This window comes from Puma concolor, chromosome B4, assembly GCF_028749965.1.
Source record: "Puma concolor isolate L17-30 chromosome B4, mPumCon1.1.hap2, whole genome shotgun sequence".
In the NCBI taxonomy this organism is placed as follows: domain Eukaryota; kingdom Metazoa; phylum Chordata; class Mammalia; order Carnivora; family Felidae; genus Puma; species Puma concolor.
In genome coordinates this window covers 96,604,150-96,630,098 of record NC_141673.1, presented here as the reverse complement: position 1 = coordinate 96,630,098, position 25,949 = coordinate 96,604,150, and the positions used below count along the sequence as shown (strand labels likewise).

Below are 25,949 nucleotides of genomic sequence, written 5' to 3'. Positions count from 1 at the left end.
CCTCACATTATATTTAAGTGATGGAGTCTCAGGTTCCCTTTTTTCCTGTATAAGGGAAGGTGAGAGTTGGGGCCTGGAATTGTGGTGACAGGAGGGCAGAAAGGATGACAGACTGGCCAACAGCAAGGCCAGGGGAACGGGAAGAGGATGAAGTGGGCAGGAGCTGCAGTTCTAGAGAGACAGTAGTTGAATGAGCAGGTCAGGAGAAGACGGTGATGATGTGAGGACCTCCCTTTAAAAAGATTCTGTATTCTGAGTTGTTTTCATCAGTGGCAACGAGTGAGTGTGCCAGGAGCTCTCCACATTCTGCCCTCCAGCTTTCTGGAGTCAGAGTAGGACAGATTTGAATGGGAGTGCAGCTTTGCCTTTCAACCGACTAGCAGTGTGCCTGACACAGCATAGAGTACTTGTTAATAGTGACTGAAGGAAGTGGGGACAGAGTGTCATTAAGGAGATTGCCCTGACGTACCTAGGCTTTGTTAATCCATGTGTTCTATTGAGCCAGCCACCCAGAGTATACAGACAATGGCAAATAGCAAAAAGAAAGCAAGAGATAGATTGGGCATCTAAAAGTGGGGGCTTGGGAAAGTGTTAAGTAGCAGAGATCGAACACTGACTGAGTAGATCTCTACTAAGCTAGTTGGGAAGGAAAAATCTTGGCTAATTAACCTTTCTGAGCTTCCATTTTATCTGTTAAATGGCCAATACCTTTTTCACAGGCTTTGCTGAGGATTAGAGGTACTACATTGTCATAAAGCATTGAATACAGAGTCTGACATATAGTAAGCACAAAAAATGTTATCATTACCAAGGAGTGACTTCCTTGGTAGTTGACACAGTGCAGTAGGTACCTGAGATGCTCATTTTAGCAATTCTTAATTGCACGCTGTTGCATAACATTTGGAGCCATGTTTATATGTATACCTACACTACCCTTTGCTCCTAACTATGCCCCCAATGGGACAGGGCAATGGGATGGGGCTTGAAATGAACTTAAACTCTGCATTTAACTGTCAGATTGTGAGAAAGATAGTCTCCTGAGCCCACCTGCATGTCTACTAGTAAAAAGTGCTTGTTTTTATGAAAGCTTCCTCCTGATCTGCTGCATTCAATTACAAAGAAAATTAACGTATGTTATTTTCAGAGGCTTTGATCATAGAAGGTTCTTACTTTTTATTTTACATTTGACTTCTATGTTTATTGAATGAATGACTAATACAAATTGAAATATCCTAGACTAGATATGTTCCTGCCTCAGACTAAGCTGGTAATAGACTACCATATTATATTGCCTGACAGTTTAGGGCACCAAGCTTCAGTTGAGTGACTGACAAGAGAGTGGGTCAGACACTGGCCACAATATGCTAATATGAATACTGTTCTCCATCGTTCTTCCTGTCTACCTGTATTACACACGATTTTCTAAAAATGAGTTTTCTTACACCTTCCTTACCTCTTAGGTAAGAAGACAAGGTCTTCTGTTCCATTCAGTTCTGAGTAGTGTTGGTTCTCACAAAAATTTTAACTTGGCCAAAGAATCTCTTTGACATTCCTGGACCTGTCCTTTGGCCCCTGAATCCCTCCTATTGACCCTTTATCCATCTTTTGCTACAGTTGGAACCACCTTCCTTGAGCAGTGCCACAAAACTCAGACATTCTCTGCTTTTTCTTCCGTCCTCTTCATCAGTGCTTTCCACGAGACTAGAACAGAAGAGCCAGCTCATCTACTAAACAAATCTCTGACAGATTTAACGTACCTTCCTTTCCTCTCTAGGCTGCCTGCATATATTTTTTTAAGATTAAAAAAAAATGTTTAAGTTTATTTATTTTGAGAGACAGAGGCAGAGAGAGAAAGAGTGCACGAGCAGGGGAGGGACAGAGAGGGAGAGAGAGAGAATCCCAAGCAGGCTCTGCACTGTCAGCACAGAGCCCCATGTGGGGCTCAAATTCAGGAACCATGAGATCACGACCTGAGCTGAAATCAAGAGTCGGATGCTTAAACAACTGAGCCACCCAGGCACCCCTATACTGCCTGCATATTTAACTAAGGTACCTCAAAAGATGGTTTAACCCTAAGGAGCAATTTTAATACTACAGAAACCAGCTGAAATCTAAGTTTACATATCCTTATTTAGAACAATTCACTCTCCTAAGGTTTTCAGAAAAGTCTGTTTATTCATTAATTCATTAAATATTTGTTGGACACATAATATGTAAAGGCATTGTGCTAGACAGAGACACAAAAGTGATAACGTTTATAACTATTCTTGGAAACTTACATTTCAGTGGGCTAAGCAGACAGAAAGAAAAATAATTACAATATAGTGAGGTAAAAAATAAGGGCAATAGAGGTAAAGTGCTTTTGGAGCGGTAAGAGTAGATGCCTGTACTAAATAAAGCATATTGCACTGAATAAGTACTATGGTAGAAGTTAGAGCAGGAATTAAAAATTTTTCAGTAAAAGGTCAGATAGTAATTATTTGCTGGCCATGTGGTCTCTGGTGCAGTTACTCAGCTCTGCCATTTTAGCACAGAAGTAACCATAGGCAGATTTAATGACTGGGTGTGGCTGTGTTCCAATAAAACTTTATTTACCAAAACAGTCAATAGGCTGGGCTTTGCTTTCCATCAGCGCTGTCGTTTGCTGACTCCTAAGCTAGAGCATAAAGCATAAGTAAAGGTGTAGGCAGAGATAAGGTTGGAAAAATAATCTGGGGCCAGATCATGATATGCCTGGCAAGTTAAGCTAACACATTTTGGTCAGTATTTTTTCAAAATGTGGAATAAAGAAACACCTGCTGACCCAGGATCTTGGGAATAGGGCGTGGGAATCTGAATTTTAATTAGGCTCGCCAGTTGACTGGCTCATATGCTTGCCGAAGTTTGAAAACCAAGGCTATAGATGTTGGGGAGCCATCAAAGGATTTTAAAGCAGAGGTGACAATATCAGATTTGTGTTTTTAAAGGAAAAAAATGCTAATGGCTATATGGAGAATGGATTAGGGTAAAGATGTAGGAACCAGCATAAGACTAGAGGCAGAGGGTCTGATTAGGGAAGAACATGGATTTTGGCATATAACCAAAGACCAGATCTCATTTCTACCACTTTCAAGCTGTTATGATTTTGAACAGATTATTTAATCTGTTCCAAACTGAATTTCTTCACTGGATGGATTAATAAAACTTTAATGAATTATTGTGAGAATTAAATGTAATAACAGTTGACCTTTGGGGCACCTGGCTAGCTCAGTTGGTAGAGTATGTGACTCTTGATCTTGGGGCTGTGAGTTGAAGCCCCACCGTTGGGCGTAAAGCTTACTTAAAAAATGAACAGTTGACCCTTAAGCAACATAGGTTTAAACTGCCCAGATCTACTTACACGTGGATTTTTAGAAAATAAATATAGTACTGTAAATATATTTTCTCTTCCTTATGATTTTCTTAACATTTTCTTTTCTCTAGCTTTATTGTAAGATTACAATATGTAATACATATGACATACAAAATGTGTGTTAATTGACTATGTTATTGAGAAGGTTTCCAGTCAACAGTAGTCTAGTAATAGTTAAGTTTTGCAGGGTAGTGAAAGTTACAGATGGTTTTTTGACTGTTCGGAAGTTGGCACCCATCACCCTTGCATTGTTGAAGAGTCAGCTGTATATATGTGAGCCCATATCAGAAGAACTTAGTACATCACGGGTTCTCAGTAAATGCTAGTCCTTTCTGGCCCCTCATCAGTTTAGATTGCTCGTAAGAAAGGCCTGAGCTGAAGACCATATTGAGGCTATTGTAATTTGGGTTGTGGTTGATGTAGCATGCATAAAATCCTTCAAGGATGAAGAATGTGGACAGAAGAGAGAGCTAAAAAGACAGAACCCTGGACTAGAATGATCAGAAGAGGCTGAGGAACAGAACTCCGCAAAATAAAGAGGGTTAGTGATCCAGGAGAACCAGAAAAAAAAAGGGGGAAGGCAGTTCTGCCATGTATCTAAGGGAAGAGAAAATTTTAAAGAGGGGACTTTAATATGAGATGCCGGGGCGCCTGGGTGGCGCAGTCGGTTAAGCGTCCGACTTCAGCCAGGTCACGATCTCACGGTCTGTGAGTTCGAGCCCCGCGTCGGGCTCTGGGCTGATGGCTCGGAGCCTGGAGCCTGTTTCCGATTCTGTGTCTCCCTCTCTCTCTGCCCCTCCCCTGTTCATGCTCTGTCTCTCTCTGTCCCAAAAATAAATAAACGTTGAAAAAAAAATTTTTTTAAATATGAGATGCCACAAAAAAAGTCAAACAGCAAAGGGGGGGGGTTGGGGAGGAGTATCCGTTCTATTTGGAAAATAGGGGATTATTTATGATCCTAGCAAGAGAATTTTCCCTGGAGTGATAGGGTAGAAGCGAAAATGTAGCGGTTGAGAAAGAGGTGGGCGGGGAAGCAAAGACAGTTAGGTATAGACCCGCTCCTAGTGAGTCAGTTTGTAACAGTTTCAGGCATTGCTGAAATCTATGTAGTATTATATTTAGCTTCAAACAGGCATAGGTGTTGGGAGAGGAGAGGCAGGAGTTAACTCTCAGTTCAGAGAGGCCTACTTTATCTTCTTTCTCCTTCCGTTGACTAGAAAAACTGGCAGAAAGCTTAGCAGCAGGAAGATGTGATTAGACTTTTGTTTCTGAAGATCTGGTAAATGAAAGGCCTAACCCACAGCTGTGAAGGAAGTTACGGGAGTCTTAACACCAAATGAAAATGCAGCTACCTGTTTTTTCTTTACAGTGGTAAAGAGCAGTAGCTGGGTACATTCCTATCTATCTTATTTTTCTTTAATCAGTTGGAGATAACTTTTCACTTTACGTTTTAAAAAGAGTGAAGTGAACCCCCTTGCTATTTTTTGTCTTTAGCTGGGGCTGTTGCTGCCACTTCATGTACATGCAATAATCCTCTTAGACTTACTTAACAGCTTGAAACTTTTATGAGTTGCCTTAAGAATTAGAGCGTTAGGATGTAAATAAGTGCAAAAAGGGTGGTAAAATAGTTAAGAGTTCTTCATTGGTTTTTCAGATTTTATATCCCTTATGAGGGAGCTTTTTTTTTTCTTTCTCTTTTTCTTTTTCGTTTTCTTTTTCTTTTTTTTATAGCTTCTATAAGTTGGCAGTCCTGATAATGACATCGATTTAAGTCAGTTTTGAATAGTCCTAATTTTTCTTTGCATTTATTCATTCAATTATCAGTCTTTTAATAAATGTCTCTTAAATTTAGCCTGTCTCAGGGCTGGATACAGTGGAGATTGGGAAAGCAGAAAACACAGCTTTTGTGCCCGAGCAGCTCACGTTACCTGGAGGAGATAGAACTTAAATCTGTGAGGCCACTAAAAAACAAACAAACAAAAAGCAATATAACATATAAATTCAGTGTGTTCAGTATATGTTCCAGACATCTGGAGAAGAAAAATGACATATGGGAAGACGGTGATTGTCAGGGAGAGCTTCAGAGAAAGAAGGCTAGAGCTGATCCCCTAACCAAAGAAAGCATAACATTTGCCATTCTGGATGGTAGAGAGGTGGAGGGAACATTTAGAGAAATGGTGATATTGAATAGATGGGAATGGAGGGGATGAGGCAAGATCCTAAGGAGGCATGACTAGATATGATTCCCCTTTGAGGAATAATGAAAGAGAAGATTGCCTTGGTTAGCAGGAGCCTGGATATAGTGGGCTGACTAGTGGCCCCTGAAAAGAAATATCTGTGTCCTAATCCCTGGATCCTGTGAATATCACCTTATATGGTAAAAGTGAATATTACCTTATGGGGTGGGGGTGGGGGGGAGAGTGTGATTAAATTAATGGTTTTGAGAGGAAGAATTTATCCTGGATTATATGTGTGGGGCCTAAATCCAATGACAGGTGTCCTCATAAGAGTAAGGCTGAGAGAGATTTGGCAGACAGATATGGAGGCGGTGTGACCACAGAGGCAGAGATTGGATTGACGTGGCCACAAATGAGGGCATGCTGATAGTTCCTAGAAGCTGGAAGAGGCAAGGATGGATTCTCCCCTGTGCTCTCCAGAAGTAGTGCCGTCCTTCCAGACTCTGGCCTGTAGAACAAACAGAAAGAATACATTTCTATTGCTTTTATCACCACCAAGTTTGCGGTAATTGTTAGAGCAGCCACAGGAAAGTGATATACTGGATATAGTGACCTAGTAAGCAGTGCTGAGTCAGAGGTCTTCTCTTGAGCTGGAGAGTGACATGGCCAAAGGGAGTTTGTTCTTTCTGTAATGATCAGATACTGCGTTTTTACAATGAAGGAAAATACACCAACGTTATTTTAATAAACTGAAAAGAAAGGTTAATTTGGTAGCTCTTTGCAGGATGGATTATCTAGGAAGGTGGGAGTGGAAAAGGAGAGATGGTAGGGAGCCCTACTGAGAACTTATTGTGATAATCTGTGAGTAGAGCTCTGACTAATATAGGCAGTAGGAGGAGAGAAGAAGCGCTAACTCAGATTTTATAAAGGAATAGATTGGCATGACTTCAGTTGGTGGGTATGGAGAGCCACAATAGTAGAGGGAGATTTCAAGGAAGCATAAAATGAGAAAGTTTGTTAGTTAACCTCCTCACCACCACCCTCCATCAAGTGCCTAATGCCACAGTGAGCTGGAGTAAATGAAAGATATATGGCATTAATAGAGCAGTGCCTATAAAGCACCTGTCAGTTTTCGAGCCTTTGCAGGGCATGATGTGATCAAGTTAATGAGTCCTACCATGAAATCTGGAGGGGAATAGTTATGCTTATGATAGTGAGTTACCTTGTGACAAGTTGCTATGATGCAAATTCTCTGAACTAAAATGTTGCCATCTATAAAACAAAAAGAGATCACTGTGCATATCTGTGTGTGGGTATGTGTGTGTATACATGTATCCTTCTACCACCATCACTCCTGTATATCCTGATATCCTGTCTTTTATTATGTTATTGCTTTTTTCATGTCTTCTGCGTCTTATGAGTCTATATACATTACAGTTTAGGACCCTATGTTCTTATATCAATATTCCTGGAGTTTCACAGAATTTGGGGACATGGCAGGTGTTCAGTAAATGGTTGTTGAATCGAGGAAATAATTTTCCCCTCTTTACCTGAAGAAGATGGCTTTTCCCTCACTGAAATGGTGTGAAATAACATGAGATAACAGGTAGAGTGCCTCACTCAAGGCCTTGTCCATGGTGAGTGCTCTCTTCCTGCATACTCCAGTTTGGCCTTGAGTTTAAGTGTTTGTTGTTAGCTCCTAAAAAGCTAGAAGTAAAATGATCCAAGAATCTTTGGAATAGGGTTTAATCTGGACACTGGAGCCTTCCTAATAAGAACCCCTGGAGAGCATGCAGCTCCTCTTTCTACAAAAGTTAAACCTGTTGACTGGGAAACCTGTGCCATCCACACTCAGGCCTTTGCAGGCTAAGTTCTATTTTTTCTCTGTAATGGTTAAATTTAGAATTATCAGGAACTCCTTCTTGGCTAGATCCAGTCGTTGTATGTTAATTCTCAGCCTTTTTAAGCTCCAAAATTAGAACCCTTATGCTTGACCCCTCCCCTCTGTAATATTCTTTCTCCTCATAAGCTTGTGTCTCTATGCCACATTGATTCTTCCTTTTCTATTATTCTTTCCGCTTTTTAAGGTTCACATATTTTTTTAATAACAGCTGTCTTTTTAAGATAATGCCTTTATTGAAAAATAATTCACATCCCATAAAATTCATCCTTTTAAAGGGTACAATTCTGTGATTTTTATTAGTACAGTTGACGCTTGAACAACATGGGTTTGAACATGTGGGCTCACTTACATGCAGATTTGTTTTTTATAAATACAGTGCCATGCTATAAATGTATTTTCCTTATGATTTTCTTTTTTTTAATTAAAAAAAATGTTTAATGTTTATTTATTTTTTGAGAGAAAGAGAGACGGAGCATGAGTGGGGGAGGGGGAGAGAGAGAGGGAGACACAGAATCTGAATCAGGCTCCAGGCTCTGAGCTGTCAGCACAGACAGAGCCTGATGTGGGGCTCGAACCTATGAACCTTGAGATCGTGACCTGAGCTGAAGTCAGATGTGACTAAGCCATGCAGGCACCCCATCCTCGTGATTTTGTTAATAATATTTTCTTTTCTTTAGCTTACTTTATTGTAATAATACAGTATATGATACATATAATATACAAAATATGTATTAACTATGTTATTAGTAAGGCTTCCAGTTAACAGTAGGCTATTAAGAGTTAGGTTTTGTGTGGAATTGTGACTGCTTGGGGGATCAGTGCTCCTAACCCTTGCATTGTTCAAGGGCCAACCGTACATTCACAGAGTTGTGCAATGGTTACTGCTATCTTCCCAGAACATTTTCATTACCTTAAAAAGAAACCCTTGTAAACAAACTGTGGTATATCCATGTAATGTAATATTGTTTTTTTTTAATTTTTTTTTTAATGTTTATTTTTGAGAAGAGAGAGACAGAGCATGAGCGGGGGAGGAGAGAGAAAGAGGGAGACACAGAATCAGAAACAGGCTCCAGCCTCTGAGCTGTCAGCACAGAGCCCAACGTGGGGCTCAGACTCACAGACCGTGAGATCATGACCTGAGCTGAAGTTGGACACCCCACCGACTGAGCCACCCAGGCACCCCAGTAATGTTATTAAGCAATAAAAAGAACTGAACTATTAAACCACAAAAAGGCATGGCGGAACTTACCTGCATATTGCTAAGTGAAAGAGGCCAGTTTAAAAAGGCTGTCTACCATGTGATTCCAACTATATGACATTATGGAAAACGCAAAACTATAAAGGTAGTAAAAAGATAAATGGTTGCCAGCATTTTGGAGGAAGGAAGAAGGGGTGGGACATGGGATTTTTAGGGCAGTGAAAATATTCTGTATGATACTTTATTGCAGATACATGATATGTGCATTTGTCAAATCCAGAGAGCCATACAACACAGAGTGATGTAGACTATGGATTTATTCATAACATATCAACGTTAGTTATCAGTTATAGTGAATGTACTACACTAATGCAAGATTTTTTTTTTAATTCAATGTTTATTTTTGAGAGAGGGAGAGGGAATGGGGGAAGGGTGGGGGAGTACTGAGGATCTGAAGCAGGCTCTGTGCTGACAGCAGAGATCCATCCCAATGTGGGACTTGAACTCACAAACCACGAGATCATGAGCTGAGCCGAAGTTGGACACTGAACCAACTGAGCCACCCAGGCACCCCTACAAGATGTTAATAATAGGGGACACTGGGGGATGCCTGGATGGCTGAGTCAGTTAAGCATCTGGCTTTGGCTCAGGTCATGATTTCACAGTTCATGGTTCGAGCCCCACATAGGATCTGTGCTGACAGCTCTGAGCCTGGATCCTGCTTCAGATTCTGTGTCTCCTTCTCTCTCTGCCCTTCCCCTGCTCATCCCCTGTCTCTGTCTGTCTCTCTGTCTCTCTCAAAAAAATAATGATAGGGGACACTGGGAGAGTGGAGAAAGAGGAGATATGTGAGAACTCTCTACTTTCTGCTTAATTTTTTCTAAACCTAAAACAGCTCTGAAAAGCAAACTATGTTAATTTAAAAAAGAACAAAAGAAACACTTTAGCAGTCATTCCTCATTCTCTCCTCCCCTGCCCTAAGCAATTACTAATCTACTTTTTATCTCTTACCGATTTCCCTTTTGTGGACATTTTAGCTCCATGGAATCACACAGTATGAGGCCATTTGTGTTTGGTTTCTTTCACTTGGCATAATGTTTCCAGTGTTCATCTGTGTTGAACCATGTACTTCATTCCTTTTTATGTCTGAATAATGAATGTTCCATTGTATGGACACACCACATTTTGTTATACACTCATCAGTTGATGGACATTTGGGTTGTTTCCACTTTTTAAAAAGCTATCATGAAAAACGGTACTATGAACATGCATTGTACAAATTCTTATGTGGTCATATGTTTTCATCTTTTGGGGGATATACCTAGGAGCAGAACTGCTGGGTCATATGATAATTCTAGGTTTAATATTTTGGGGAACATGCAAATGGTTTTCCAAGGTGGCTACTATTTTATATTCCCACCAGCAATGTATAAGGGTTCCATTTCTCCACATCTCCACATGTTATTGGCTGTTTTTTATCATATAACCATTCTTGTGGGTATAAAGAGGTATCTCTTGGCCTTGATTCACATTTCCCAAATGACTAATGATGTTGAATGTTTTTCATATGTTTATTGGTCATTTATATGTCTTCTTTCGAGAAATGTCTATTCAAATACTTTGCCTACACTTTAATTGGACAGTTTATCTTTTTGTTGAATTGTAGGTGTTCTTTGTATATTCTGGATACAAATACCTTATCATACATATGACTTACAATTATTTTCTCCCATTCTATGTGTTGACCTTAATGGTGTTCTTTGAAGCATAAAAAAAATTTTTTTTAATGTTTATTTATTTTTGAGAGACAGAGAGCATGAGTGGGTGAGGGGCAGAGAGAGGGAGACACAGAATCTGAAGCAGGCTTCAGGCTCTGAGCTAACAGCACAGAGCCTGACATGGGGCATGAACATGCCAACTGTGAAATCATGACTTGAACCAAAGTGGGATGCTTAACCAACTGAGCCACCCAGGCGCCCCTGAAGCACAAAATTTTTAATTTTGAAGTCCAATTTTTTTCTTTTGTTGAGTATGCTTGTGGTGTCATATCTAAGAAACTGTGGCCTAATCCAAGGTCACAAGATTTATCTCTATGTTTTCCTTTAAGAGTTATTGTGGCTATGGGGCGCCTGAGTGGCGCAGTCGGTTAAGCGTCCGACTTCAGCCAGGTCACGATCTCGCGGTCCGGGGGTTCGAGCCCCGCGTCGGGCTCTGTGCTGACAGCTTAAAGCCTGGAGTCTGTTTCAGATTCTGTGTCTCCCTCTCTCTGCCCCTCCCCCGTTCATGCTCTGTCTCTCTCTGTCCCAAAAATAAATAAACGTTGAAAAAAAAAATTAAAAAAAAAAGAGTTATTGTGGCTCTTACATTTAGGCCTTTGTTCTATTTTGAGTTAATTTTTGTATATGGCATGTTGTAGGAGTCCAACTTAATTCTTTTTGCTTGCAGATATTCAGTTGTCCCAGCACCATTTATTGAAAAGACTGTTCTTTTCCCGTTTCTCTATTGTTGTGGCACCTTACTGAAAATCAGTTGACCATAAATCTAAGGTTTATTTCCAGATTCTCAATTCTTTTTCATTTGATATGTGTGTCTACCCTTGTGCCAGTCCACATTATCTTGATTATTGTAGCTTTCTAATAAATTTTGAAATCAGTAAGTCAAGCCCTCCACCTTTTTGTTTTTTAAAATTGTTTGGCTATTTGGGGTCCCTCTATTACCATATAATTTTTTTAATTATCTTGTCAATTTATGCAAAAAGGCAGCTGGTATTTTTTAAAGTAATCTCTACATCCACTATGGGGATCAAACTCATGACCCCAAGATCAAGAGTCAAATGTTCTACCAACTGAACCAGCCAGGCAACCCCAGCTGGGATTTTGTTGAATTTGCAGATCAATTTGGGGGAATATTGTCATCTTAACAATATTAAGTCTTTCAATCCATGAATATGGAATGTCTTTCTTTTTATTAGATCTTTAGTTTCTTATAATGATGTTTTGTGGTTTTCAGTGCATACGGTTTGCAGGGGTTTTTTTTTTTGTTAAATTATTGCTAAGTCATTCTATGAGGCCAATATTATAGCATGTATCAAAACCAGAGATACCATAAGAAAACTGTAGACCAATATGTTCTCTGAATATAGATGCAAATACCCTCAATAAAATGCTGTTCCTTTTTTAAATGTTTATTTAGAGAGCAAGCAGGGGAGGGGCAGAGAGAGAAGGAGAGATAATCTCAAGTAGACTCCGCATTGTTTGTATAGAGCCCGACTTGACCTGGGGCTTGATCTCATGAACAGTGAGATCATGACCTGAGCCGACATCAAGAGTCAGATGCTTAACTGACTGAGCCACTCAGGTGTTCCTAAAATGTTGTTCTAAATGGTATGTTTTTATGCTGTTCTCAATGAATGTCTTTATGATTTCATTTCAGATTGTTCATTGTTCAGAGCTAATTTTTGTTTATAGATCTTGTCTCTTGCAACCTTGCTCAACTCATTTATCAGCACTAATAGTTTTTTGTGGATTCCTTAGGATTTTCTACATACAAGATCATACCATCCTCAAGTAAAAGTAGTTTTACTTTTTCCCTTCCAGTATGAATGACTTTTCTTTCTTTTTCTTGCCTAATTGCTGTGGCTAGATCCTCTAATACAATACAGTGTTGAATAGAAGTAATGAGAGAAGGCAAGGTCCTTGTCTTTTTCCTGATCTTTGGGGGGAAAGCTTTCAATATTTTACCTTTAAGTGTGATATTAGCTGTGGGTGTTTCATAGATACCCTTTATCAGGTTGAAGAGGTTCCCTTTATTCAGGTTGTTGAGTGGTTTTTTGTTTTTTGTTTTTTTTATCATATGAGGGTGTTAGATTTTGTCAGGTGCTTTTTCTGAGTCTTTTGAGAAGAAAATGTAACTTTGGCCCTTTTTTTCTTTTGAGATGATCTATTATTACAGTATTTGATTTTTGGGTTGTTACACCTACCTTTATTCCTGTGATAAGTTGCACATAGCTATGGTGTAAATCCTCTTTATATGTTGTTAGATTCAATCTGCTAGCATTTTGTTGAGGATATTTGCACCTATATTCGGAAAACATATTGGTCTGTAGTTTTCTTATGGTATCTTTGGTTTTGATATCAAGCTAATAATGGCTTCATAGAATGAATTGGGACATGTTGTTTTCTCTTCTGTTTTTTGGAAGAGTTTATACAAATTTAGTGTTAATTCTTTATTTTTTTTTTCTTTTTTTTTTTTTTTTTTTCAACATTTATTTATTTTTTTTGGGACAGAGAGAGACAGAGCATGAACGGGGGAGGGGCAGAGAGAGAGGGAGACACAGAATCGGAAACAGGCTCCAGGCTCTGAGCCATCAGCCCAGAGCCCGACACGGGGCTCGAACTCACGGACCCCGAGATCGTGACCTGGCTGAAGCCGGACGCTTAACCGACTGCGCCACCCAGGCGCCCCTAGTGTTAATTCTTTAAATGTTTAGTAGAATTCACCAGTGAAGTGACTTGGACTTTTCTTTGTGGGAATTTGTTGTTGTTGTTGTTACTAATTCAATCTCTTTATTTGTTATAGGTCTATTCAGATTTTCTATTTTATCTTGAGTCAGTTTTGCTACTTTGTGTCTTTCTAGAAATTTGTCCATTTCTTCTAGGTTATCTTGTTTTTGGCATATAATTTTTCATAGTATCTCATGTAACCATTTCTATTTCTGTAAAGTTGATAGGGATGATGTCTCTTTCAGTCTTTTTTTTTTTTTTAACCCAGTCTTTTTATTTTTAAGTTTATTTATTTTGAGAGAAAGAGTATAAGCACAAGCAGCAGAGGGCAGGAGAAAGGGGGAGAGAAAGAATCCCAAGCAAGCTCCACACTAACAGCACGGAGCCCAACACAGGGCTTGAATCCCACAACCCCAAGATCATGACCCGAGCCAAAATCGAGTCGGATGCCTGAGCCACCCAGGCGCCCCTCATCTTGACTTTAGTATTTTGAATGTTTTCTCTTGGCCAGTCTAGCCAAAGGTTTGTTGATTTTGTTGATTTTTTTGAAACTTTTGGTTTCATTGATTTTCTCTATTGTTTTACCAACCTCTATTTTATTTATGTCTGCTTTGATACTTGTTATTTCCTTCCATCAGCTTGCTTGGGATTTAATTTGTTCTTCATTTTCGAGTTTCTTAAGGTGGAAAATTAGGTTATTGATTTCAAATCTTCTTTTTAGTTTAAGCATTTACAGCTCCCTCTGAGCACTGCTTTAGCTGCATCTCATAAAGTTTTGGTGTGTTGTGTTTTCTTTTCATTTCAAAGCAGTTTTCTAATTTCCCTTGTGATCTCTTCTTTGACCCATTAGTTACTTAGGAATGTCTTTTGTCTTTTTATCTGCCATATTTATTAGATAGTTATTGCTGTGTACTAAGAATTATATGACAGTCCCTGGTGCTTACTTTCTAAAAATCAGAACATCCAGTTTTAGCTTGTCTCAATGGAGAAAGTGTTTATAAAAAAACAGGTAGTTAACAGAAAAGTAGGACCTTCACTCTTACTTGCTTATAATAAACAGACTTGAACATTTTAAACATAATAATGAAGACAGATGTGGTATTGCAAAAGCCCTATTAAAATCTAGCATCTCTACTATTTTACCTTTGTGTAATAAATTCTCTGGAGAGTAAGGAAAAAATCAATGGCTGGCAAGTTTCTTTATATGAGAGCTAGGGAGACAGACTTTCTGAGTGTTTCCCTTGGGGCTTCCTATTTCCAGCTCACAAATGTGTTTGGGGGAGGAAAAAGGAGTAAAATGGGTAATGGATAAAGACGTTCCACTGTTTTTTTTTTTTTTTTTTTTAATGTTTATTTATTTTTGAAAGACAGAGAGACAGAGTGTGAGCGGGGGAGGGGCAGAGAGAGAGGGAGACACAGAATCGGAAAGAGGCTCCAGGCTCTGAGCCATCAGCCCAGAGCCCGACGCGGGGCTCGAACTCACGGACTGCGAGATCGTGACCTGGCTGAAGTCGGACGCTTAACCGACTGCGCCACCCAGGCGCCCCAAGGTTCCACTGTTTTAAAGACAGCTATTTATATTTTCATGTGGCTCTATGTCAATAGAAATAAGACTAGAATAGAAAAAGCTAAATCTTATATTATTTTCATAGTTTTCTTTGGAGTTTGTGTTGGTGCATAAAAATCAGTACTTTTACTTAGCAACATTAATGTGCTTCCTCACAGAAGAAATAGGAGAGCAAAGGGACAATATGGTTGTCACTGAGTTTGTGAAAATTTAATGAAAATTGGTAAGAATGATTTTTGGCCAGAGATATTTAAGGAATTTGTGAGACTGATTTCAGTTTTAGTTTCTGGTTCCTTTCACTAACTTCTCCTAAGCTTCCCCTAATCATTATGGCTTATGACTATATGCAGTTCAGTTGTTAAGGCAAGTAGTCTACTAACCCACATTTGTATAATACCTTTTTCTTTACCTGGTGCTTTTATACTTAAGACTTACAGTAATCCTGCAATGTACCTCTCTTGAAAACTGGTATACTAATCAGATTTTAGCTGACACCAAAAGCTAAAAATTCAGTCTACCATTGAGGAAAAATTAAACATATGGTTTTAACGTAATTTTATAGGAGGTGACATAAAATACAGGAACCCTGGATTCATTTACTCTGCTTTCTAATTTAAAAAAAGGTAGTGAAATAATTTTACTATCATGAAAACTAAACAAAAGGATATAAATTTTGTTTGATTTTTATGACCATGCTCAGTTTGTTTCAAAAATCATTGAAGTCTCTTAAGTACACTGTGTCCTCTTGCTGGCTTCTCAAAGGCAGCCTCTCCTGAATTAATTAAAAACAGCAATATTCGAGGTATTAGATTACAGTGTTGTATGATTGATGATTCACTTTACTACATAAAGAATAGATATGATTATCATTTATGTCTCTGTAGACTCGAGTTTATGCTGTAAATATATTGCTTTTTAAAAACTGTAGCAATAGCAAATATACTTTGTTTTAATGTAGGATGATTTCAAAATATTTTATTAAAATTGTGCAGTTTCCTGAGGTGTATATTATTATGTTGGAATAAAAACATGGTGTATAATATAAAAAGCTTAAAAGATCTGTTTTTGAAAAGTTGAAACTAATTTGGGAATACTGAAGCAGCTAGCTTTACAAGAGTGGTGGAAAAGAAAGTTTTTTCCCCAGAGTCTTAGAGAATTCAGTCTCATTTCAGAGCTGCCTTATAAAATGCTTGATGCATGGGGCGCCTGGGTGGCGCAGTCGGTTAAGCGTCCGACTTCAGCCAGGTCACGATCTCGCGGTCCGTGAGTTCGAGCCCCGCGTCGGGCTCTGGGCTGATGGCTCAGAGCCTGGAGCCTGTTTCCGATTCTGTGTCTCCCTCTCTCTCTGCCCCTCCCCCGTTCATGCTCTCTCTCTGTCCCAAAAATAAATAAATGTTGAAAAAAAAAAAAATAAATAAAATAAAATGCTTGATGCAGTGGTTGGCCATCATGTTATATGACACAGGGTCTAGTCAATGTGGTTCATTCATATTTACAGTTTGGCTTTCAACCTAACCATTATACTTAGTAATGATCTGATCTTTATAGGGTATTGGGCATTGTTCATGTGTGATATTAATAGTGATCGCAACAAACAAGCAAATGAGAGTTTTTATACCCACATGAATATTGAGTTTGAGTTTTGTTACTGGGAATGCTTCTACTTTTTTTTTTTTAAGAGTTTTTTTTTTTCTTAAGTTCATTTATTTTGAGAGAGAGAGAGAGAGAGAGAGAGAGAGAGAGAGAGAGAGAGAGAAAACGAGCAGGGGAGGGGCAAAGAGAGGGAGACAGAATCCGAAGCAGGGTCTAGGCTCCATGCTGTCAGCACAGAGCCCATCGCGGGGCTTGAACTCATGAACTGTGAGATCATGACCCAAACTGAAGTCAGATGCTTAACCAACTGAGCCACCCAGGCGCCCCTACTTTATTCCAATGATTTGTCAGTATTTGAGTTTTGCATCTTCTCTTTTATAATTGCCTTTAAAGCCTCAGCAGTATTCCTCAGCAGTATTCCTTTCAGAATACTGAAGTTATGTCATTTTTATTTTCTGAGGGTAGTTTTCAGAAAGAACTAGACATAATTCAGAATTTTGTCAGATAAAGTAGATAATCTGAGGCCGACTCGACTGTATTGTAGCTTGTAAGAAACTAGCTCTAAAAGCACTTTCCCAAAAAGCTTGTTCTTTGGAATAAATGTAACCCCTTTCAAGGTAATTGCTTTAAAGAAAATTTATTTGATGTACAAGTTCAGGTTCGTGTATTTAAAAAATCATCACATTTACCTCATAGTTACATCTTGTGTAAGAACTTGGGGAGGTTCCAAAGCTAAACAATGAAGAAGATTAAATTACTTTGCTAGTCACCAAAAAAATTGTGCCTGTGCAGGTAAATGAATAGAAATATTGAAAAGATGTCTTATGACCAGTGGGAGCAAGTTGAAATCTCCTGAGACAGTCTAAGGTTATAATTACAGGCTTCTAAAATCAGGAGAGAATTATCCTGAAGATGTCAGGGACTTCTGTGTGTTCCTTTGGGCTCATCAATGTTGAAGAGGGAATTCATAGCCAAATTTCTTAGGATACATTTATATATATATATATATGAAACGTATATATATATGCACACACAATTTTTGTACAAATTTTATGTTTTTTTCTAACTATAAACATTTAGAAATAATAAAAAATATAGACGAGAGAAAGCTGTCAAAGAAATCCTCATTGAATTTTTAATAAACATCCTTTCTTCTATGTGTTTTATAAGGTTGAGATTACACTGAACTTAAAATTTTTAAATCTTTTTTTTTAATGTTTATTTATTTTTGAGAGAGAGAGAGACAGAGCGTGAATGGGGGAGGAGCAGGGAGAGAGAGAGAGAGAGAGAGAGAGAGAACCTGAAGCAGGCTCCAGACTCTGAGCTGTCAGCACAGAGCCCGACATGGGGCTCGAGCTCTCAAACTGTGAGATCATGACCCAAGCCGAAGTCAGATGCTTAACCAACTGAGCCATCCAGGCACCCCTATAATTTTAAATATTGATTTTTCTACCTATTATTTTCACAAGTCAGAAATTCTTTGTGAACACAATATTCAGTGGCCATCTTTTAGATTGTAGCATCTAGCCATACATGGTTCATAGAATTTACTGTTAAATGACTTAAAATTTATCATTGAAGAAATAATGAAAACTTACAGAATTTCTTCTCTCACACTCATAGTATTAGAAGTATCAGAAAGAAAACAATAACATGAAGCAAAGACTCATGAGGCATGTCATGGGATTATGCTTTCTTAGTTTCATAGGCTTCATTTATTATTTGTAAATGTTTTCCTTGCTAATTTGCAGCCATAGTCACTTTCCTAGAAACAGAACTGAGAGAAAAAAACCATTTCTTCTCTCTCTTGGCAAAGGTGGTTGGAGGTAAAGTTAAGAAGCCCGGCAAACGTGGTCGGAAGCCAGCCAAAATTGACTTGAAGGCAAAACTTGAGAGGAGCCGGCAGAGTGCAAGAGAATGCCGGGCCAGGAAAAAACTAAGATACCAGTATTTGGAAGAGTTGGTATCCAGTCGGGAAAGAGCCATATGTGCCCTCAGAGAGGAACTGGAAATGGTAAGAAAGTCTGCCAGTAAACACCTGAAAAAATCAACCTAAGCTTAGTAGTCAAAGAAATATATATTAAAATATGAAGGTACCAATTTTCACGTATGTGTTTGACAAATATGGGAAAGAGTATTAGTCTGTTAGCCAAGACGTAAGCAAGGAAGCAGTTTTGCATAGTAGCTTGTGGGAGCAGAATGTGACTGACTATTTCACTGAGGGATTGTTTTTGAAGGAAAAAAATGGAAAATAACACAAATGTACAATAATAGGGGATTAGTTAAATTATACTGCATTCATAAATTGGACTACTTTGCAGGCAGTAAAAATCACAATGCACATGTATATTTACTAATGCAGAAAGGCATTTACAATATATTGCTAAGTGGAAAAAGCAATATAACAATATGTAACAATATGCATAGTATATATACCATTTGTGTTTCAGCATATTGATTTATTTATTTGTCATGTTTTGGTCATTTATTCATCCAGACTTTGGGTGGTGGCTGTAGAAATGTAAAAGAGAATAGAAATCTCACTATAAGCTCAGGGGAGGAGGTGACAGGTTGGAGACGAGAGAGAATACTACTATGATCATCACAAAACTAGGACCTCAGCATTTTGAATGGTAAGAAAATAAGGTTGGGGTCTGAAGAGAGTCCAGATAAACACTATTGAATAGATTTAAAAATATATATATTGAATTTGACTCCTGCTGCAAGTTATTTCTTACCTTCTGCAGTGGAAGCTACTTGAGGGCATGATCTTTGAACTGACTGATCTTTGTATACGTCAAAGTCCATACTACACAGTCTGGCAGAAAGCAGATGTTTAGTGAATGTTTATGAAAGAGAAGGGAAATTATAAAATTATTTATTTTAGGAGTAGAAATGATAACGTGACAGCAAAAAGAGATGAATTCTAATTAGTGGCACACTAGGAAGAGAGAATCTTTTAACCAGAGGAGCCTTCTTTTTTTTTTAAGTTTATTTACTTTGAGAGCAAGAGAGTGTAAGTAGCAGAGGGGCAGAGAGAGCAGAATTCCAAGGCTTCACACACAGCACAGAGCCCAATGCAGGGCTTAAACCCACAAAACAGCCAGATCATGACTTGAGCCGAAATCAAGAGTTGGATGCTCAACCAACTGAGCCACTCAGGCACCTCCCCAGAAGGGCCTTCTTAATCTGAGCACTACCCACAGTTTATCACTAGAAGATTCAGCAGCAGTTTCCTACCCTCTTCTGAAAGATGGCAGGCCTCATACATGTCCTAGGTTATAAACAGGAAATACAGTGGAGGGATAGGATTCCCACCAGCCAGTGTGACCTCTAGTTATGGGAGTTTTCTGTCTGGGATTTCCACCCCTGGTTCCTGAACTCTGACTAGTAAAATTTTACTTAAATATATTTTACATATTTCAGTACAAGCAGTGGTGCATGGCAATGGACCAAGGAAAAATCCCTTCTGAAATAAAGGCCCTACTCACTGGAGAAGAGCAGAGCAAATCTCAGCAGAACTCAAGCAGGCACATGAAAGCTGGGAAGACAGATGCTAACAGCAATTCCTGTGAGTACCATGAGTGGGAGAGTTTATATTTAGAGGAGTGTTTTAAGGTAGGGTTTCCATTGACCACTTTCCTTATGTCATTAAATAAAATGTTGATGTCATTTGTAATATACTAATAAGCAAGTGAAATGGTGTTAGATTCTAAATATTGAGATGAATTTTACATGGGCTCGATGAACAGCAACTGAAAAATGTATGGAAAATTTTTAAAGTAAACTTAGTCCATAAATGGGAGTATACATTCTAGTTATTGTTAATAAGAATTTTATTTGTATTTTGATTTACAGCCTAAAGAATCCTTTCACTTATATTTATCTTACGTTTTTCCTCCAATAATTGTGTTAAGGAATGACACTTTTTATTTTGTAGATGAAGAAATAGCAGAGGGGTTGGTTAAGACGCCCAGGGTCACACAGCTATAATGGGAAAAACCTGTCTTCACCTAGTCCAGGCTGTATCTAGTACAGGAGCCCATCATTGCAGGGTTTTTTTTTTCATTATGGTGAAATTCATATGAAATTCATAAAATTAACCATTTTAAAGTAATAATTCAGAGGCATTTAGTACAATCAGTGTTGTACAACCACCACTTCTATCTAGTTATAAAACATTTTATCACCCCAGAAGAAAACCCTGAACTCATTAGGTAGTTACTTGTTCTTACTCCCTCCCTCCAGCCCTTGGCAACTTGTCTCTATGGATTTACCTATTCTGGATATTTCATCCAAATGGAAACATACAATATGTGACTTTTTGTGTCTGGCTGTTTTCACCTAGTATATTTTCAAGGTTCATCCACACTGTAGCATATATTAGTACTTTATTCCATGTTATGGCTGTATAATGTTCTGCTAGGTATGTGTACCACAATTTATTTGTTCATTCATCTGTTGATGCTTGTTTCTCCCGAACAGTATGATATGAAACATGAGTGTACAAGTATGTGTTTGAGTACTTGTTTTCAATTCTCTTGGTTATATACCTAGAAGTGGAATTGCTGAGTCTTCTGGTAATTTTATATTTAACTTTTAAGGGAACCACAAATTGTTCTCCACAGTGGCTGATATATTTTGCGTTCCCACCAGCAGCATATGAAGCTTCCCATTTCTGTACATCTTGCTAACTCTTTTTATTTTCCCTTATTTAAAAAAAATTTATTTTTAAGTAATCTCTACACCCAAATGGGGCTTGAACTCACAACCCCGAGATCAAAAGTCGCATGCTCCACTGACTGAGCCAGCTAGGTGCCCCTCTATTTTTAAAAACTATAGCCTTCCATCCTAGGATGTGAAGTAGTATCTGATTGTGGTTTTGATTGGCATTTCCCTAAAGACTAATGATGTTGAGCATCTCTTCATATGCTTGTTGGCCATTTGTATATCTTCTTTGAAGGAATGTCTAAGTCCCTTCCCTAAGTTTTAATTGAGTTGTTTTTCATTTTGTTGTTGAGTTGTAGGAGTTTATATTTTTCCCGGATTCTAGACCTTATCCCATTCTGTAGGTTGTTTTTTTCAAATTCTTTTTTTTTTTTTTTTTTAAAGTTTATTTATGTTGAGAGAGAGAATCCCAAGCAGGCTCTGCACTGTCAGCACAGAGCCTGATGCAGGGCTCACTCTCACGAACCATGAGATCATGACCTGAGTCAAAATTAAAAGTCAGACGCTTAACTGACTGAGCCACCCAGGCGCCCCTTCTCACATTCTTGATAGTGTCCTTTGGTGCACAAAACATTTAAATTTTGATGAAGTCCAGTTTATCTATTTTTTCTTTTGTTGTTCATGCTTTGGGTGTCATATGTTAACAATCCATTGTCAAATCCAAGGTCATGAAGAACCTTACCCCTATGTTTTCTTCTAAGAGTTTTATGGTTTTAGCTCTTATATTTTAGGTCACTGATCCATTTTGAGTTAATTTTTCTATATGGTATGAGTTAGAGGTCCAACTTAATTCTTTTGCATGTGAATATCCAATTGTTCCAGGACCATTTGTTGAAGACACTGTAAAGATTTTATAATGAAGATGTCATGGATTGGTTTCTTTATCATTGTGATTGCTTTGGGAGCACTTGAAACAGTTATAAGAAAATGCTGTAAATTTTTTATCTTTTAAAATATTTTGTAAAAGCGAACGGTTTGGTTTTTGATAGCTTTTATTACATGAGGTAACATTTGTTTTAATCTAAATTGAATTAATGAAAAAAAGCCAAATCAGCTCAATTTTCTTGCAATCTGTATTTTTAAAAAGCCTTTCTGTCGATCCTAAACAAACAAAAAATGTATACATTTTAAAACAGATTAAACAAACTTCATTGACTTACAAACATTCTTACATTGGTAACTATGATTTATTTTTTAGGGTGAAGATTATATAAAATGATGAGTAGCTGATTGAAGCCAATATTCTGATTCCTATGGAGGATGAATGGGCAAGATTGTACTTCTTGGCTCCATTTACTACCTACTGCTCAGTAGTCATCTCTGTAAATCTGCAGTTTCTACCAAAATGTGTGATCATAGATCCCAAAGGATTTTGCTTTAACTTTCAACACTTAGAAAATTTATAAACATTCAGACCTGTTCTGGTTGGTATTGCCACCGGTGGCAGTTAACATGTTGTAATGCTTGAAAACACAGGAGTAGAGAGAAGTGGGTGAAGATTGTATTTTTGCACCTTAACTCCACATTGCTTTATTGGTTAATTTATATTCTTTCCATGTATTTCATGTCATTGTATGTGTATGTATGTTTAGGTGTCACCTTCTTTTATGTTTTTGACTGCCCTACAAAGAGAAACCAAATGGGCTGATTATTAAGTTCTCAGCCTTAATGGACCTAATCTTATTTGTTTATATTTACTTGAGTAATGTTTATTTTCTGCATGAACCATGATTTCTCCTGTGAGCCATTCCAGCATAAGCTGTGAATATGTATTAACAAATATATACAGTTCTATTTTTATAATCCATAATGATATGCCTGTTTTGAATAATGTACGTGTTAACAAAATCCATCAGGAAAGCCCTCAAGACAGCCTCTATTTAAAACTTTCGTTGCTGTCTTCTCGAACTATATTTATAAAAGTTTGCTAGGGCCTAATCCATACTTGGAGAATAATTAGTCAAATTTTCTTTTTAAGCAAGAAGTAACCCTTTAGGCATTTCATCAGCATACACCATCTTGACAACTTAGAGAATGTATGTATGTAATGTGTTTCTATTGTATGTCTATATATGTATGTGGGGAGGGTAGGAGTGAATGTTCACACACATTTCCTTGTGTAGTCAACTAACTCGGACACTTTTTCTAAAGAAAATAGGATGAAATTAGCTGCTGAGATCGAGTTTCTGCCTCAAGAGATCTGGAACAAAATGAGGGAGAAATTGCTAGTAGATCTAATGGCTGTAGGCATAACCAGAACACTTAGTTTCTCCCCTGACATGAGCTTCGTGATGAATGTGTTCTGAGCCAGGAAGAAACACACTGTGGGTGTGCCTCTGGTTCGGCCCTGACCGTGTCTACACTCTGGAATGAAGCCCTGAGCTAGAGTTGTCACAGCACCACGGCCAGATGGCCTGGTGGGAGCACAGAACGGCAGAGTAGTTCTTTTCAGCTCCGGTTACAGCTACATTGACCTTCTTCCTGACTACCCAACAGAGCAATGGCTGAGGAATCAAGCTCATAATATTTTACATGCAAATAGACTAGGTATCTTTCAGTTTCCCCAGTGAGACACCTTATCACTCTTTCTTCTCTGTCCCATAGTTAAATCAGGAATTGTGTTCTCTGTTGCTGCTAAATTAGAATTGTTCTTTGCTCTACCGAGGCAAATATTTGGCTTCTACACAGTATGTTTTGTTACGAAATGGCAGTTTAAGAGGAGGCATCATACTCCAGACTGAGGTGGAACAAGAGATGGACCACATAGTTTCAGATTACAAGGTACTCTCCCCTCTTCTCTTAGGCCATGTTTCAATAAAGTGCTTCCCCTTAGCCTACGTTCCTGAAGATCTCTTGTGTGTAGGTTGCAAACTCAGATCTAGTCTAGTCCTGTGTGACTACTGATATACCACTAGCCCAACCTGTTGGGTCTCTCTGTGTTTTGGAGGACTGGGGGTTTAAGAGTATTTAATGTCTTTCTAGGATCACAAATATAGATAGATTGAGGATAGTTAATATCCCGACCTTCAGAGTTTAACTGTTTTAAATATAGTGTTCAGATTGTAATGGGTATGGTTTTGCCATCTGGTCTGCTCAAATGTATATTTTTATTTTGCAAAACAACCCAAGATTTACTACGTGTTGCTTTTTGTTCAGTACCTTTTGAATTCCCCAGAAGAGTTGTTTTCAAAGCAAACATTCCAAAATGAATGTGGCTCTTCAATGGAATGTCTCCATTGTGCTTGAAGTATTTCTTCTCTGGTTGTAATTTTAAAGTACAGGGTCATTTGAGCTACCCTCTGTCCCCACCCCCAGTATCTTTACAAGAGCAGTGACTTTGTCCTCAGGTAGAGGATGTGTAATTTTGGATGAAAGTTAAATTACAACTTATATAAAGTTTATTCCTAAACCTATCTTTTTGGTATTTTAAAGTAGATCATACCAAGACAAAGTTTCTTGGTCTTAAAAAGGAATGTTTTGATTGCTTTGGGTGTTGTGCTGGCTGCACGCTTTGGCCACTTGAAGCATGTTAATAAATGTCACTGATTAAAACAGCTGGAGCATTTCTTTTCCCATTCCAGTTAGGAAGCAGCAATACTGAAATCCTAGCATCTCTCACTTTCTGTAATGACAACATACAGGCTGAGAGAGAACAGAAGAGGGGGAGAGAATCACTGAGCTCGGTCCCTCTGGATCAGCGCTGTTCTTTTTGCTCCCTGAGTAAAAAGAGTAATGTTGTTGTTGTTGTTCCCAAAGAAAGGAAGGTAAGGGGAAAGTATATATTTGTGTATTTAGACCAGTCATATTCTGTCATTAACTTAGCATAGACCTGCCATATATTAGAGCAACTGAATATAAGATGGAATAAGTTTGGCCAGGTCACGTTTTAGGAGATAGTTGATGTTCTTAAATTTTTTTTTCTATTTCGTCTAAAACCTGTCTGTTGTATCTAAATCAGAATCTGTCTTACTGCAGCAAATTCATATCACTGTTTTTCAGCTACTTGACAGTATTTATCAGCATCACCATTTAGCATTTTATTTCATCATCTTTGAATTATGATAGAGTTGATTTGGCTCATTACAAAAAGCATAGGTTTAAACTGGATTTACTTTTAGTTCAAACAAAGGCAAAGAAATTTAAAACATCAATGCTATATTTCACAAGAAATCAGTTGCATATTATCAATTACATATTTAGTTTTGAAAGAGAGGAAGATTATTAATCCATGTGGTATTGGGGGGCATTAAGGGTATTTTCTTTCTCTGAAGAGCATTGTACAATTATATTTTTATGAAAAATAAAATATCTTCACCAGAGAAATCTCAAGTGGTCTGTTTCGCAATACTGAAATATGTTTGTGTGAGCACAGAACAGTAAAAAGAGTGAGATTTAGGCAGAAGCACTGGTCTTGGATTCATTTTTCGAGTCACCTTGAATTCTTTGATCTCTCGGCCTGTTTTCCTCATCTATAAAAAGGGGGGAGGGTAACTTTCACAGAGTAACTGGCAGGGTAAATAGGAGATATGAGAAACTGCTTCTTAAGTAGTAAAGAACTATATTAAATTTAAAATATTAGCATATGCCTGCATTTGACTATTGTAAGGATTTAAATCATGGAAGATAAATATATTTAATGAGCTGGAATTTAAACATGTAGGGTTGTAGGTATCACATTTCTGAAGTCTTTTAAGCTTTATCACTATGTCTATCCCTGGAATGGTGTAGTTGGAAGGCATTTTTAGCAATAATAGCCTTCGATTAATTAAACTAATTTTAAGAACAATTAGTGTTCCAACTGGTAATAATCCTATAATCTGCATAAAGCAGGTTTCCAGACTGCTAGGTAACTTAGTTCTCTTTTCCCTTATTCCATCCATTTTACTTAAC

At 38.1% G+C, this 25,949-nt stretch overlaps 1 protein-coding gene across 1 annotated transcript in view; it reads left to right on the top strand.

The window, feature by feature from the left end:
• CREBL2 (cAMP responsive element binding protein like 2) overlaps positions 1-25,382 on the top strand; it is a 67,387-nt gene extending 42,005 nt beyond the window's left edge. The window contains exons 2-4 of the mRNA XM_086714062.1: positions 18,148-18,345; positions 19,758-19,902; positions 22,258-25,382. Of these exons, the coding sequence (XP_086570188.1) occupies positions 18,148-18,345; positions 19,758-19,902; positions 22,258-22,262 (348 nt within the window). The 3' untranslated portion in view covers positions 22,263-25,382. The remainder of the gene's footprint in view (positions 1-18,147; positions 18,346-19,757; positions 19,903-22,257) is intronic.
• Positions 25,383-25,949: the final 567 nt, after the last annotated feature.